General features: G+C 51.4%; 1 protein-coding gene across 6 annotated transcripts in view; it reads right to left on the reverse strand.

Moving 5' to 3' along the window:
- The window catches only part of phactr4b (phosphatase and actin regulator 4b), a 33,778-nt gene that overhangs the window by 3,171 nt on the left and 16,959 nt on the right, over positions 1–13,648 (reverse strand). For 3 of the 6 annotated variants that reach the window (XM_064335787.1, XM_064335636.1, XM_064335566.1), the window contains 9 exons: positions 12,537–12,905; positions 11,746–12,138; positions 9,765–9,896; positions 6,527–7,037; positions 4,515–4,834; positions 3,807–3,972; positions 2,481–2,536; positions 1,711–1,772; positions 1–42 (listed from right to left, as the gene is read on the reverse strand). The exon at positions 1–42 is cut by the window's left edge and continues 96 nt beyond it. In XM_064335787.1, coding sequence (XP_064191857.1) covers positions 1–42; positions 1,711–1,772; positions 2,481–2,536; positions 3,807–3,972; positions 4,515–4,834; positions 6,527–7,037; positions 9,765–9,896; positions 11,746–12,138; positions 12,537–12,905 — 2,051 coding nt within the window. The remainder of the gene's footprint in view (positions 43–1,710; positions 1,773–2,480; positions 2,537–3,806; positions 3,973–4,514; positions 4,835–6,526; positions 7,038–9,764; positions 9,897–11,745; positions 12,139–12,536; positions 12,906–13,648) is intronic. The other 3 variants (XM_064335708.1, XM_064335858.1, XM_064335934.1) reach the window with 3 other exon arrangements.

Raw genomic sequence — 13,648 nt, forward strand, 5'->3', positions numbered from 1 at the left:
CTTCCGGGCCTGGAGCTCTGCCACGGTGGGCCTCTGACTCAACTGCAGGCACAGACAGAGAGGGAAGGAGCGGGACAGACAGACGGACACAGGGTCAGACGTGCACTGTACACCTCCCCCATCGTCCCAGCCTCAGCCCCCCCTCCCCCCCCACCCCATTCCCCTGATCGCCTGAGTAAGTGGCAGCTAAACGTCTCTCAGTCCACTTCTCTGCAGAGCGGTTCTAGTGTCCTCTCCACTCGCCGCTAGCGAGAGAGCACACGCCTCTTCACACGAACCGCTGAACTCAGAGCTGTCAAACGGCGCTGAGCGCACCTGCGAGGAAACGCAGCACTCACAGAGCTGCAGACAGCAGGGGCCAGAGTCCGTTTGTGTGCTTTCACAGAGGAACTCTGTGCGCCGCCAGGAAGAGGCTCCACAGATGTGGTTATTTCTCACTTAGCGGTTTTGCATTCACGCTTTAGTCTGCTCCTCTATGTTAGAGTGCTGGTTCCCCAGGCCTGTGTGTGGAGCAGACCGTTAGCGTGTGGAGTAGGCCGTTAGCATGTGGAGTAGGCCGTTAGCATGTGGAGTAGGCCGTTAGCATGTGGAGCGGGCCGTTAGCCTGTGGAGCGGGCTGTTAGTGTGTGGAGTAGGCCGGTAGTGTGTGGAGTAGGCTGTTAGCCTGTGGAGCAGGCCGTTAGCCTGTGGAGTAGGCCGTTAGCCTGTGGAGCGGGCCGTTAGCCTGTGGAGCGGGCTGTTAGCGTGTGGAGCGGGCTGTTAGCGTGTGGAGCGGGCTGTTAGCGTGTGGAGCGGGCCGTTAGCCTGTGGAGTAGGCCGTTAGCCTGTGGAGCGGGCCGTTAGCCTGTGGAGCGGGCCGTTAGCCTGTGGAGTAGGCCGTTAGCCTGTGGAGTGGGCTGTTAGTGAGTGGAGTAGGCCGTTAGCCTGTGGAGCAGGCCGTTAGCGTGTGGAGTAGGCCGTTAGCCTGTGGAGCGGGCCGGTAGTGTGTGGAGTGGGCTGTTAGCGTGTGGAGCGGGCTGTTAGCGTGTGGAGCGGGCTGTTAGCCTGTGGAGTAGGCCGTTAGCCTGTGGAGCGGGCCGGTAGCATGTGGAGCGGGCCGTTAGCCTGTGGACCGGGCCGTTAGCGTGTGGAGCGGGCTGTTAGCCTGTGGAGTAGGCCGTTAGCGTGTAGAGTAGGCCGTTAGCCTGTGGAGCAGGCCGTTAGCCTGTGGAGTAGGCCGTTAGCCTGTGGAGCGGGCCGTTAGCCTGTGGAGTAGGCCGGTAGCGTGTTGAGCAGGCCGGTAGCGTGTGGAGCAGGCCGGTAGCGTGTGGAGCAGACCGTTGTGGAGTAGGTCGTTAGCCTGTGGAGTAGGCCGGTAGCCTGTGGAGTATGCCGTTAGCCTGTGGAGTAGGCCGTTAGCCTGTGGAGCGGGCTGTTAGTGTGTGGAGTAGGCCGGTAGTGTGTGGAGCAGACCATTGTGGAGTAGGTCGTTAGCCTGTGGAGTAGGCCGGTAGCCTGTGGAGTAGGCCGTTAGCCTGTGGAGCAGGCCGTTAGCGTGTGGAGCAGACCGTTGTGGAGTAGGCCGTTAGCCTGTGGAGTAGGCCGTTAGCCTGTGGAGCGGGCTGTTAGTGTGTGGAGTAGGCCGGTAGTGTGTGGAGTAGGCCGGTAGTGTGTAGAGTAGGCCGGTAGTGTGTGGAGTAGGCCGGTAGCCTGTAGTTCTCCGGTTCTTACCTTCCTGGTGAGCCGCCGTTTGATTTCTCTCACTTCCGCCTGCCTGTCTGCCTCATTCTTGGCTACAGAGGAGAGACAGTGTCAGATCTGCACCCCCTGTACACACCCCAAAACTGTACACACTCTGAATACAGCACACATCCCCCAAAACTGTACACACTCTGAATACAGCACACATCCCCCAAAACTGTACACCCCTGAAATAGACCAAGAGATTTCCTGAACTCATTTCTCAGCCTACAGAGGGGTACATAATGCTCAGAGAGGGGTCAAAGAGGGGTCAGAAAGAGGTTAGAGAGGGGTCAGAGCGAGGTCAGGGAGGGGTTAGAGCAGGGTGAGAGAGAGGTCAGAGAAGGGTCAGAGCAGGGATCAAACAGCAGAGAGAGGTGTTACTAAATCAATAAATTCTGTTTAATTTTTTTTGAAAGAACTGCATGGCTTTGATGTACTTGAAATCACAAAGTGAAGGATTCAATCTTGCATAAAACAGGAAAGCTCTCTTGCATGGGTCAGATGACCTCATTTATTGGATTTGAATAATAATGAGCTGTGAAGCTTTGATCTTAGGAATAAAAATACCAGAGAGGATTTCTCCCCCTTCTATATTACACACAGGGACGCACTTCAGAGAATGGGAGAAAAGGATAAAAGAGAAGGGGTGTAGCACAGGAATGGAGTAGAGGAGGAAAAGGAGAGGGATGGAGGGACAGTGGGATGAAGGCAGAGTGGGAATGGAAGGAGAGAGGGATGGATGTGGGTTTTATACTCACGCGGCAGGATGTTTCTCTGCTCCAACTCCTCTGCTGTTGGCCTCTGGCTCAGTCGCCTGCAGGATAAATACACACACACACACACAAACACAAACATGCGCATACACACACACACACACACAAACACAAACATGCGCATACACACACACACACACAAGTATGCACACATGCGCACACGCACACAGGTCAGTGTGTGGCACCTGAGGTTTCCATTCAAAGTATTTCTGGACAAGTGAATTTAAACGCTGATTGGGCTGCTTATGGACTATACCACTGTTATAAAACTCAATACATTTCTGCATGGACTTTACAAGTGATATTTGTAGTTTTTCAGTTCAGGGCAGAATACTATATTGTGCGCCCTTTTCTTTTGTTAAAATATGTTGTTGTGTCTGCCAATTTATTATTTATTTTTAAATGTTGAAAGCAAAGTTCCCCTTATACTCGGCTGTAATGGTTTGTTCCTATGGAACAACCACGAAGTTTGAACTTCTTCAGACAAACTGTCTCAGACTCTACGAAGGAGGTCAGTAAATAATTAGCCGTAATTATCTGCATAAATCAATTACATTTCAACCCAACAGTTCAGTAAGAGAAGGTTACTCAATGTTAACATTTGAAAATGTCGACGTGAGGCCGGGGTTTATCTTTTCAGTAGTTGTCGATTAAACCTATACAGACTGAACGAGCAAGCTAGCTGTATCAGCGGCTAGCTACGTAGTTAGCTAGCTACTTTAAAGAAAAACGTTACGTGACATGAATGATATAAAATACAAATAATTCTCAGTCAGCTAGCTATACTGCCTGATTACAGTTAATTGTCTTTATTAGTATGGAACATACGTTGGAAACAGAACTGAAATATTTTCAATAACTGTATTCGATTCCAAATTTAGCAATCTGGCTAACGTCACCTAAAAACAATTCTGAGGTAAAATATTTATTTAATAAATATTCCATTGGTAGTTTTGTCATAAACCTGTGGTACAGACCTAAACTTACGGTTCGGAATCCTGCATGTCATTTTAAAAGCAAATTTAAAAAGTAGTTTTCTTGGTTTTTGGGGCGCGAGCCAGCCGAGCTCTTTCCCAGGGTTATAATTCTGTTAAACGGAATGTTATTAGAAAATGAATTTACCCCATTCATTTCGCTCGTGTAATATTAAGATTTCTGCGATTACTTTTCGGGTAATAATTATGGGAATAGTGTAGGCTGTATACAAAATAAATATCTGACATGTACTATGTGAGCCGGCTAGGTGGAAACAACCTTCTCGAATTTGTGTAGAAGTGTGGTTGTATGCGTTCGCGCATGCGGGGTGTGTACCTGGTAAGTGCAGTGCCGATCTGTGTGCGGATAGCCTCCCACTGCTCCCTGCTCTGCCAGGAGAGGGCGCTCTGCTCCTCTCGCGCTATCCGCTCAGGAGCCGACGGTCGATTGCTGAGCTTCAGCGCCAGAGTGTCCTTCCTCCTCACCCTGCTGGCCAGAGAGCCTGCAATGATACGCACACACATGCACGCAAGCACACACACACAAGCACGTGTACACATACACACGCAAGCACGTGCACACACACGAACACGCACGCGCAATGTCACATTGTCAGTACATTTTTAGAAATTTAGAAATTATATATTAATTTAAGCATATTTATTCAGTACGATAAATTCTCATACAATTAATGATTTAATTTTTTCTGATAAATTGTGGCAAATAATTGTATCATTTAAAAAATCAATTATGGAGCCTTTTTAGAAACTTAAATTAATATATTGGTTGGAAGTAAAACCAGCACACAGATGAACTGTGGAATTTACCTTTAACTCATTTCCACCTAACCCCCCTTGTTCTGTGAACAGAACTCAACCTGAAAAATCTTTTATAAGTTTACTCTGTTAATCCCTTTCATAAATTTAAATGACTGTCCATGGAAGAATTATATATAAAAACTCATCTGAACAAGACCTTTTTGGTGCACTGGTACAGAAATGGGAAATGTGTTAGTAATATGTTAGGTGTTAGTAATGCACGTACTGGACGGGCATTCTTCATCTTCATCTTCATCGGAGTCATCATCTTTATAGAGAACTGGCCCATCTGAGTCACTGTCTTCATCCTGCTCCTCCTCTTCTGCTAGCTCCTCCACTTCCTCCTCCTCTTCTTCCTCCTCTTCCTCCTCCTCCTCCTCGCTGGTCTCTGGCCCCTCCCCCTCGGGGATGATGGTCACACCCACATCCCCCACCAGGCACCTGCGACTGCGTGGCTCAAGGTCCGGCTGCATGGGGAGGGGCTCTGGGATAGGCTCCTCCTCCTCCTCTTCTTCTTCTTCTTCATCTGAGTAGTCATCCTCAGCCCTGTGCGGTGGGGCGGGGAGAGAGAAAGAGGGAAATATGGATGGGGTAGGAGAGAGAGAGGGAGGGAGATGTGTGGAGACTGTACAGTGTGGCAGACTTGGCTGATATGGCTTTGCACAGCGCACAGTGTCCAGGCACATTTTGTAGAGCAGAAAGCGTTAATGTGAGTGTGAGCTGGGCAAAGCTTCTCCTGCTCCTGCTGAGCAGACATGGAGAAAACATCACCTCCCACACCCCCAGCCTTCTCCCTATCCAGCTCCATCTCAACCGCACACCCCCAGCCTTCTCCCTCTCCAGCTCCATCTCAACCACACACCCCCAGCCTTCTCCCTCTCCAGCTCCATCTCAACCACACACCCCCAGCCTTCTCCCTCTCCAGCTCCATCTCAACCGCACACCCCCAGCCTTCTCCCTCTCCAGCTCCATCTCAACCGCACACCCCCAGCCTTCTCCCTCTCCAGCTCCATCTCAACCACACCACCCCCCAGCCTTCCCCTCTCCAGCTCCATCTCAACCACACACCCCCAGCCTTCTCCCTCTCCAGCTCCATCTCAACCGCACACCCCCAGCCTTCTCCCTCTCCAGCTCCATCTCAACCCACACCCCCAGCCTTCTCCAGCTCCATCTCAACCGCACACCCCCAGCCTTCTCCAGCTCCATCTCAACCGCACACCCCCAGTCTTCTCCCTCTCCAGCTCCATCTCAACCCCACACCCCCAGCCTTCTCCCTCTCCAGCTCCATCTCAACCGCACACCCCCAACCTTCTCCTTCTCCAGCTCCATCTCAACCGCACACCCCCAGCCTTCTCCCTCTCCAGCTCCATCTCACCGCGCTGCCATCTGCTAAACGCTTTATTTCTGCTTTTCTGTCTGGCTTTCAGGGATCGTGCAGTTTGATTCCAGTTTAATGTGCTTTGTCAGTGTCAAAAAAATTATCAATTCTGACAAACAGATTCACAGATTTTACCAAAGAAACAGTGTAACCGCAGTGTAAGAGGTATGTATTGTATAGAGCGGTCATTAGGCCACAATAGAGTGTTACAGTGATGACGTCTTTTTGTAGGCCAACCCAGACGTTTCTTCCGCCATGGGTTCCCTCGTCAGATTTCCAATGCTTTTTTCCCATAGGGATTTTGTTTTCTGCAGAAAATACGTTCTGTGGATAACGTAAGCCTAAGTGAGTTCACGTTCTATTCTACAAGATAAATTACACCCAGTGATATCTCAACTGTGAATTTCAAAGCCTTTCAGTGCTTTAAAAAAGTAAGTTGCTAACAATTTGCTACATTGAAACTACAAAGGTTGTCGCGTCCAAGCAGGCTAGTGTGAATGGCAGAATGCCACCATTGTTGTAGTTTCAATATAGCAACTCATTAGCAGCTGACATTTTTAAAGCACATAACAGCTTCGGAAGTCACAGTTGAGATAATACTGGGTGTCATTTATCTCATAGAAGAAAACGTGAAACTCCCTTAGGGTTATGTTAACCACAGTGGCACTGTTTGGCTAACAGTGTAATAGCAGTGTAATGTGGTAAAGCGGTCAGTAAGTGGGACACTCACTGTTTGAGTAACAGTATAATAGCAATGTAATGTGGTAAAGGGGTCAGTAGGTGGAGCACTTACTCACTATTTGAGTAACAGTGTAATAGCAGTGTAATGTGGTAGAGCGGTCAGTAGGGGGAGCACTCACTGTTTGAGGGGCTGGATGGTGACGGGCAGGGGACGAGCGTATTCGGGCGGGGTTTCGAAGAGCAGCGAGTGGGCGCGATGGGACCCATCGGGATTTGGCACGGCCGGCCCGGGGCTGGACAGGGCCCGCTGGATCATGATGTGCAGTGGGATGGGGGGCTGGCGGGGGGGCTCAGAGCTGGGGCTGGGGGGGTCGAAGGGGGCGGGGATAGGCTGGGGCAGGGGGTGCGGGTAGGAGTGCTGGTGGGCGAGGTGGTGGTGGTGGGTGTGGGGGAGGGAGCGAGGCGGAGAAGGGGGCACATGAGTGGGTAAAGGAGGGGAGGGGGGAGGTGGGAGCAGCTGGAAGTCCTCCTCAGACAGGGGGGCAGGGTGGGGGGCGGGAAGGGGCAGGGCAGAGGGGGAGGGCTCCTCTGTGTTGCGCTTGGTGACAGGTGTGGTTCTCTTCGGGGGCATGGGTGGGGAGGGCTTAGCCGGCACCAGACTGACCCCTCCAGACGCCTGGGACAGTTCTGCTGGGAAAACAAGCACACACACACACACATACATTACTCACCTCTATACACACAAACACACACACACACATTACTCACCTGTGTACACACACAAACACACGCACACATACATTACTCACCTCTATACACACACACACACACATTACTCACCTGTGCACACACACACACACTCATACATACACACACTCACACATACACATATTACTCACTTGTGTGTACACACACACACACACGACTGACAGTATGTGCTAACACACACATACACACACATTACTCACCTCTGTGTACACACACACACACACACACACTGACAGTATGTGCTAACACACACAGGCCCAGATGAAAGCATGTCTGTTTGCTCCATCTCTTTGGTGCACACAGGGGCAGGAACACAAATCAGCCAGACTCCACTGATGCCTCTGCTGCTTTCCTCATTCAACAGGCCGTCTGATTGGCCAGTAGTGTGGGGACAGCCAATGAGGAAGGTGCACATGCATGGTCAGTTCCACCCCATTTCTACGGCCTGTCCGGCAGGGTGAGCCCTGATGTTATGGGGGGTTCCCCAAAAGCAAGCCAGTCCCAGCTGAAGATGAAATGAATGAGAAAATAGCAGCTTGTGGTTTCAGCGTTCCACATCACCCAAAGTACTCCGTTTTCCTCCAGTCCAGTCAGTCATATAATTCAATCATTGTGTTTCCATAGCACCTATCAATCTCTGTGCTCCTATAGCACCAATCAATCCCTGTGCTCCTATAGCACCAATCAATCCCCAGGTTCCTATAGCACCAATCAATCCCTGTGCTCCTATAGCACCAATCAATCCCCAGGTTCCTACAGCATCAATCAATCCCTGTGCTCCTATAGCACCAATCAATCCCCAGGTTCCTATAGCACCAATCAACCCCTGTGCTCCTATAGCACCAGTCAATCCCCAGGTTCCTATAGCACCAATCAATCCCTGTGCTCCTATAGCACCAATCAATCCCTGTGCTCCTATAGCACCAATCAATCCCTGTGCTCCTATAGCACCAATCAATCCCTGTGCTCCTATAGCACCAATCAATCCCTGTGCTCCTATAGCACCAATCAATCCCCAGGTTCCTATAGCACCAATCAATCCCTGTGCTCCTATAGCACCAATCAATCCCCAGGTTCCTATAGCACCAATCAATCCCCAGGTTCCTATAGCACCAATCAATCCCTGTGCTCCTATAGCACCAATCAATCCCTGTGCTCCTATAGCACCAATCAATCCCTGTGCTCCTATAGCACCAATCAATCCCTGTGCTCCTATAGCACCAATCAACCCCTGTTCTTTTACTGTGTCATATACAGTTAAGTTGCGCTGGAGTCATTCTGGTGCCGGCAGTAGTTTTCAGGCTGCTGTTAAGAACACAGCCCAAGTAGGACACAGATGTGGATTATAGGGAGCAGCTGTTTAATGAGAGGCTAAAACAGGCACCACTGTGTCTTCATATAAAGACTGGAACGGTTTCTGTTTCCCACGTGACCTCAGGAAGGTCGTTCCACCGCTCGGTAGTGCTGAGGGCGGAAGCTGCTGCTGCTTTTCAGCTCTGAAACGCTGGTCATGTAGCCCAGGGGTGCACAAGCTTTCTGCGCTGACCCAAAGATATCACTCCATGCTTTTTGGGACCAAAACTGATGCCAATTTTATTAATGGCAATTAATTGATAATGAATCGCAAAACTGCTGACAATAGCCGTGTTTTTAATACCTAAAAGCTAAATGAAAGGACATGGTTACTGAAATTAGCAGGCTATTAAGCACACAAAGCTTAAACTTTTTTTCTCATTAACGTTAGTCATCGGCAGTGAGCCTCTTTAATGGAACATATCAGCCACTTATCAATTTCCCATTGGGAAACTTCAAACAAATTTGAAATGTTAATATTTATAAATGTTGAAAATATTTCAAAACAGCCAATATTTCAAAATGTAACTTTTTTTTTGTAAAAAGCACAAAAAGACCGGCTGTCTATTAGCTAACGATGATTCGCTAAAGCCGTAAACTCTCACACTGTGTGTGCTGCAAGTCATTCAGGCGGAAGCTGTGCTCTCGTGGAGTGCAGTAGGAATGACTGTTTGGTGTAAATCCTGCGTAACTCAATGATTTACCCATAGATATCTCCCACAACCCAGTTTGTGCACTGCTGGTATAGCCTGTGTGTGTGTGAGTGTGTGTGTGTGTGTGTGTGTGTGTGTGTGTGAGAGTATGTGAGTGTGTGTGAGTGTGTGTGTGTGTGTGTGTGTGTGTGTGTGTGTGAGTATGTGAGTGTGTGTGTGTGAGAGTGTGTGTGTGTGTGTGTGTGTGTGTGAGTGTGTGTGGGCTGTACAGGGAGTCCATATTCCCTTTATCATGAACATAGATAACACGGCCAGCAGCCGCAGTCAGATGAGATTGGAAGACGTGGGTACTGGCAGTGACTGATCACTAATCCTGGGGTGCTCATGTTTTTGGGGGTGTTCTCCCCATCCTCTTCAGCAGACAAAGGCAGGAACTGCGCTCAGAGGCCGTCACGGAACAGCACAGGTTCAGCTCCATGTTAGGGAAAGGGCGCAGGTGAGTGGCAGGTGAGTGACAGACAGGTGGGCGGGGTTACAGCAGCAGCATGCGGGGGCGGAGGTGAGGCACGCCCGGGTCCATGCAGCACCTCAGCAGGGGCAGGCTGGGCCCTGGGGGGGCGGAGCTGGGTGATGCGTGCGTTACCTGGGCGGGGCGCTCCAGCGCGACGGCACAGGTACACGGGGAGGGACAGGTAGACGTCGTATTCGCCCTCACGCTTCCAGCAGGACCAGTACAGGGGGAAGTGCATGTTATCCCCCCTCTGCAGGGGGGAGGCTGGGGACCACCGCACACAGGAGGCTTCAGAGACCCCCACACCCCCAAACAGAGCAGACCCCCGCACCCCCAAACAGCACAGAGACCCCCACACCCCCAAACAGAGCAGACCCCCATACCCCCAAACAGCACAGAGACCCCCACACCCCCAAACAGAGCAGACCCCCATACCCCCAAACAGCGCAGACACCCCCAAACAGCGCAGAGACCCCGCACCCCCAGACCGCAGAGACCACCACACCCCCAAACAGCACAAACCCCGTACCCCCAAACAGCACAAACCCCGTACCCCCAAACAGCGCAGACACCCCCAAACAGCACAGACCCCAAACAGCAGAGACCCTCGTACCCCCAAACAGTGCAGACCCCCAAACAACACAGACCCTCCTACCCCCAAACAGCAAAAAACCATGTACCCCAAACAGCAGAAACCCCGTACACCCTAACAGCTCAGACACCCCAAACAGCACAGACCCCCGTACCCCCAAACAGCAGAAACCCCGTACCCCCAAACAGTGCAGAGACCCCCTGTATGCTGCATCCCAAAATTTAGGGGGACACCCCTAAACGTCCACATTCCCAAACGCGGACATCTGCATACCTCACTGAACATGGTACACACACACACACACACACACAAGTATCACTGAGATATACACAAACATGTCTTTCACAGAAAATGGCATAAGCTACTTAAGGAAATGGAAATGTACTTCAGTTTTTCTCCAGAATTTATAGCAGAAAAGCACCACCATCCCAGCAGTACAGGCAGGTGGATTCAGCTGTGAGGACAAGCTGAGGAGCATTTACAAAATCGCTATGATTTTGATATATGACCAGATTTTCTCCTGATTTAAAGACTTATTATAAATTATAACAAACTTTCCCACTCGGGGGTTGGGCCTAGACAGTTTATGATGTTTCTGTGGACAGCGTGCCCTCTCTTGCCGACTGGATCTATGATTACAGCCAGCTGCATATTTTATTCCAAACAGGAGGGGGCGCTGTTCTGTGAGGATGCTAGTTTTAAATGGGCAGTGCTCAGAAGGCTTCTCCTCACCCTGCTTACAGGTCTGTGCCTATACACTAAAACACCTGCGCTAAAACTAACTCTGTAAACCCACAACCTGCAGTCTCACATTAACCTGCACAACCTGCAGTCTCACAGTCAACCCTGATACCAGGATGAGGAAGTAAGAAATGTATGCCCTGTGAAGGGTTGCCAGGTTCTATAAGCGCAGAAATCCACCCGGCCTGCTCAGTGAAAGCACATGATGCAGTTTCCAAACCCAGCGAGGGGACTGGGAGAGCGGACGTGGCAGGCCTAAATGTGTTCAGCAGTGGGGAGCTTACAGGACCAAGCAGCGGGAATAACACGCGGATCTGAGAACTCTCCCGAGGCGGGGAGGCAGAAAAACAGCGCTGGGGGTGCTGAGCTCAGAACCATCTGAGCCCCGTCCCTGGGGGGGGGGTGCAGTGTTTTCCACACGCATACCACCCTGTGGGATTAAACACAGCAACACCTGCTGTACCCACAAGCCAATCACAGCAGGGTAACACCCTGCAGCAGCCAATCAGAATAGGACAATAGCAGGAAAGAGTATGCGTACGTATGTGTGGGAATGAGTATGTATATGTGAGTGAGAATGGGTGTGTGTGTGTTTGTGAGGGAGAATGAGTGTGTGTGTGTGTGTGTTTGTGAGGGAGAATGAGTGTGTGTGTGTGTGTGTTTGTGAGGGAGAATGAGTGTGTGTGTGTGTGTTTGTGAGGGAAAATCAGTGTGTGTGTGCTTGAAGTGCAATAAAGGAACAGTGGAGGCTGAGCAGACTTGTGGGCGGAGCTAACTCACCGAGCATGGCCGGGTTGCTGTTGCGGTTGAGGGGCTTCGGCGGGGGGACGGGCGGCTGTTTGACCTGCAGGGGGCCGGGCGGGGCCGAGGCGGAGGGGACGAGGGGCCCAGCGGCTGGCGATGGCGGGTTGGGACCGGCGGAAGAGACGTTCCGCGCAGGTTTGGCCAGCGCGCTCACGGCAGAGGAGGAGGAGGACGAGGAGGAGCCGGAGGAGGTGGAGTAGGAGGGCGTGGCCACGGAGACGGGCACGCGGGGAGGGGCTTCGCTCCCGGGCTCTGGGGTGGAGCTCACCAGCCATTTGGGGGGCAGCATGGCCTGTTTGGGAGGCAGCGGCTCCCTCAGTGTGTCCCGCAGCGACTCGCTGTCCGGCACGAAGCGGCTGCCATTGGACTCTGCAACAACACAGGATGCACACACAGTTTAATATCACACACACACACACACACACACACAGTTTAATATCACACACGCACACACACACGCACTGACAGTTTAATATCACACACGCACTCACACATACACACACACGCACACACTCACACACACACAGTTTAATATCACACACTCACTCACACACGCACACACACACACACGCACTCACACGCACACAGTTTAATATCACACACACACACACGCACTCTCACACACGCACACAGTTTAATATCACACACACACTCACACAGTTGTACACACACACACAGTTATACACTCACTCACTCACTCACTCACACAGACACACACACAGACACACACACACACACACACACACACACAGACACGCGCGGCTCACCTCTGCGTGTTCGGCCCTCCTCGGCCGAGGCGTGTCGGGGGAGGGGGGTTTTGCGCTCGGCGTCTGAAGGGGGGCGTGTCCTGCGGCCATCCTCTGAAGGGGCCTTCTGCAGGACAGGCTTCTTCTCTGTGTCAGGGTGGAGCCTGCCTGGGCGACGCCCCTCCTCTCCCTGCCACTGAAGCCCCGCCTTCTTCTCCCCGTCCCCTGGGGGGGGGCGGCTCTTCCGCTCCCCGCCCTGCGGCAGCCAGGTGGGGTTGACCCTGAAGTCCCCCTCTGAGGGGGGCCGGCCTACACCCCCCGCCCCGCTCACAGGGACCGTGTGTCCGTTCTTCACATGGGGGGGCTTCGTGCTGTGCACCTCCACTCCCTCTGCAACAAGCACGCACACACACATACACACGAGCGCACACACAGAGTTATGATTACACACATACTATTATGATTATGAAATCACATTAGTCATTAATAGCTCACTGCCATTCCACTCCAGCTCAGGATTACTGTGACCGTCTCCATGGCAGCAGAGACAGGGTTTGCAGGTTTGAGTCCTCAAACTGATTTTTACAGCTAACCCATAGGAATAAACCCCCACCCATTACACAGCAGGTCTGGAGGTACAGAAGATGAGAACACCAGATGCATTCAGACAAAGGCTGCTCCACAGCTCCCATGCTGGAGACCATGTGCCAGTGCAGTTACACACCAAGCATGTGTCCATTACATTACACTCATTTAGCAGAGTGGCTTACTGTGCATGAGAAACACAAGCGCACTGGCCTGATTAATAAGAGCGGCAGTGCCAGAGCGGGCAAACAGCATCCTTAGCCTGTTAGCCATGCTAACAAACATCATCCCCAGCCCAGTGGCTGAAGAAGCCACATCTCTAAAGCACCAGTGTCCGTTAGCTATGCTAACGAAGAACCACAGAACCAATTCTATATACATCCACAACAAGCCCAAAGAAGAGAAACCATAAAACTACAGCCGGAACCCATCAAATGCTGTCAGCTGAATTAGTACGGAGGTGGGAGTGTTAGGTAGTGGGGATGGGAGGGGAACCATGATGTATCTGTAGAGAGGGTCCTGCAGCCTGTGTGGGCACATGTCTGATG

The sequence above is a fragment of the Anguilla rostrata genome, chromosome 1 (assembly GCF_018555375.3).
Source record: "Anguilla rostrata isolate EN2019 chromosome 1, ASM1855537v3, whole genome shotgun sequence".
In the NCBI taxonomy this organism is placed as follows: domain Eukaryota; kingdom Metazoa; phylum Chordata; class Actinopteri; order Anguilliformes; family Anguillidae; genus Anguilla; species Anguilla rostrata.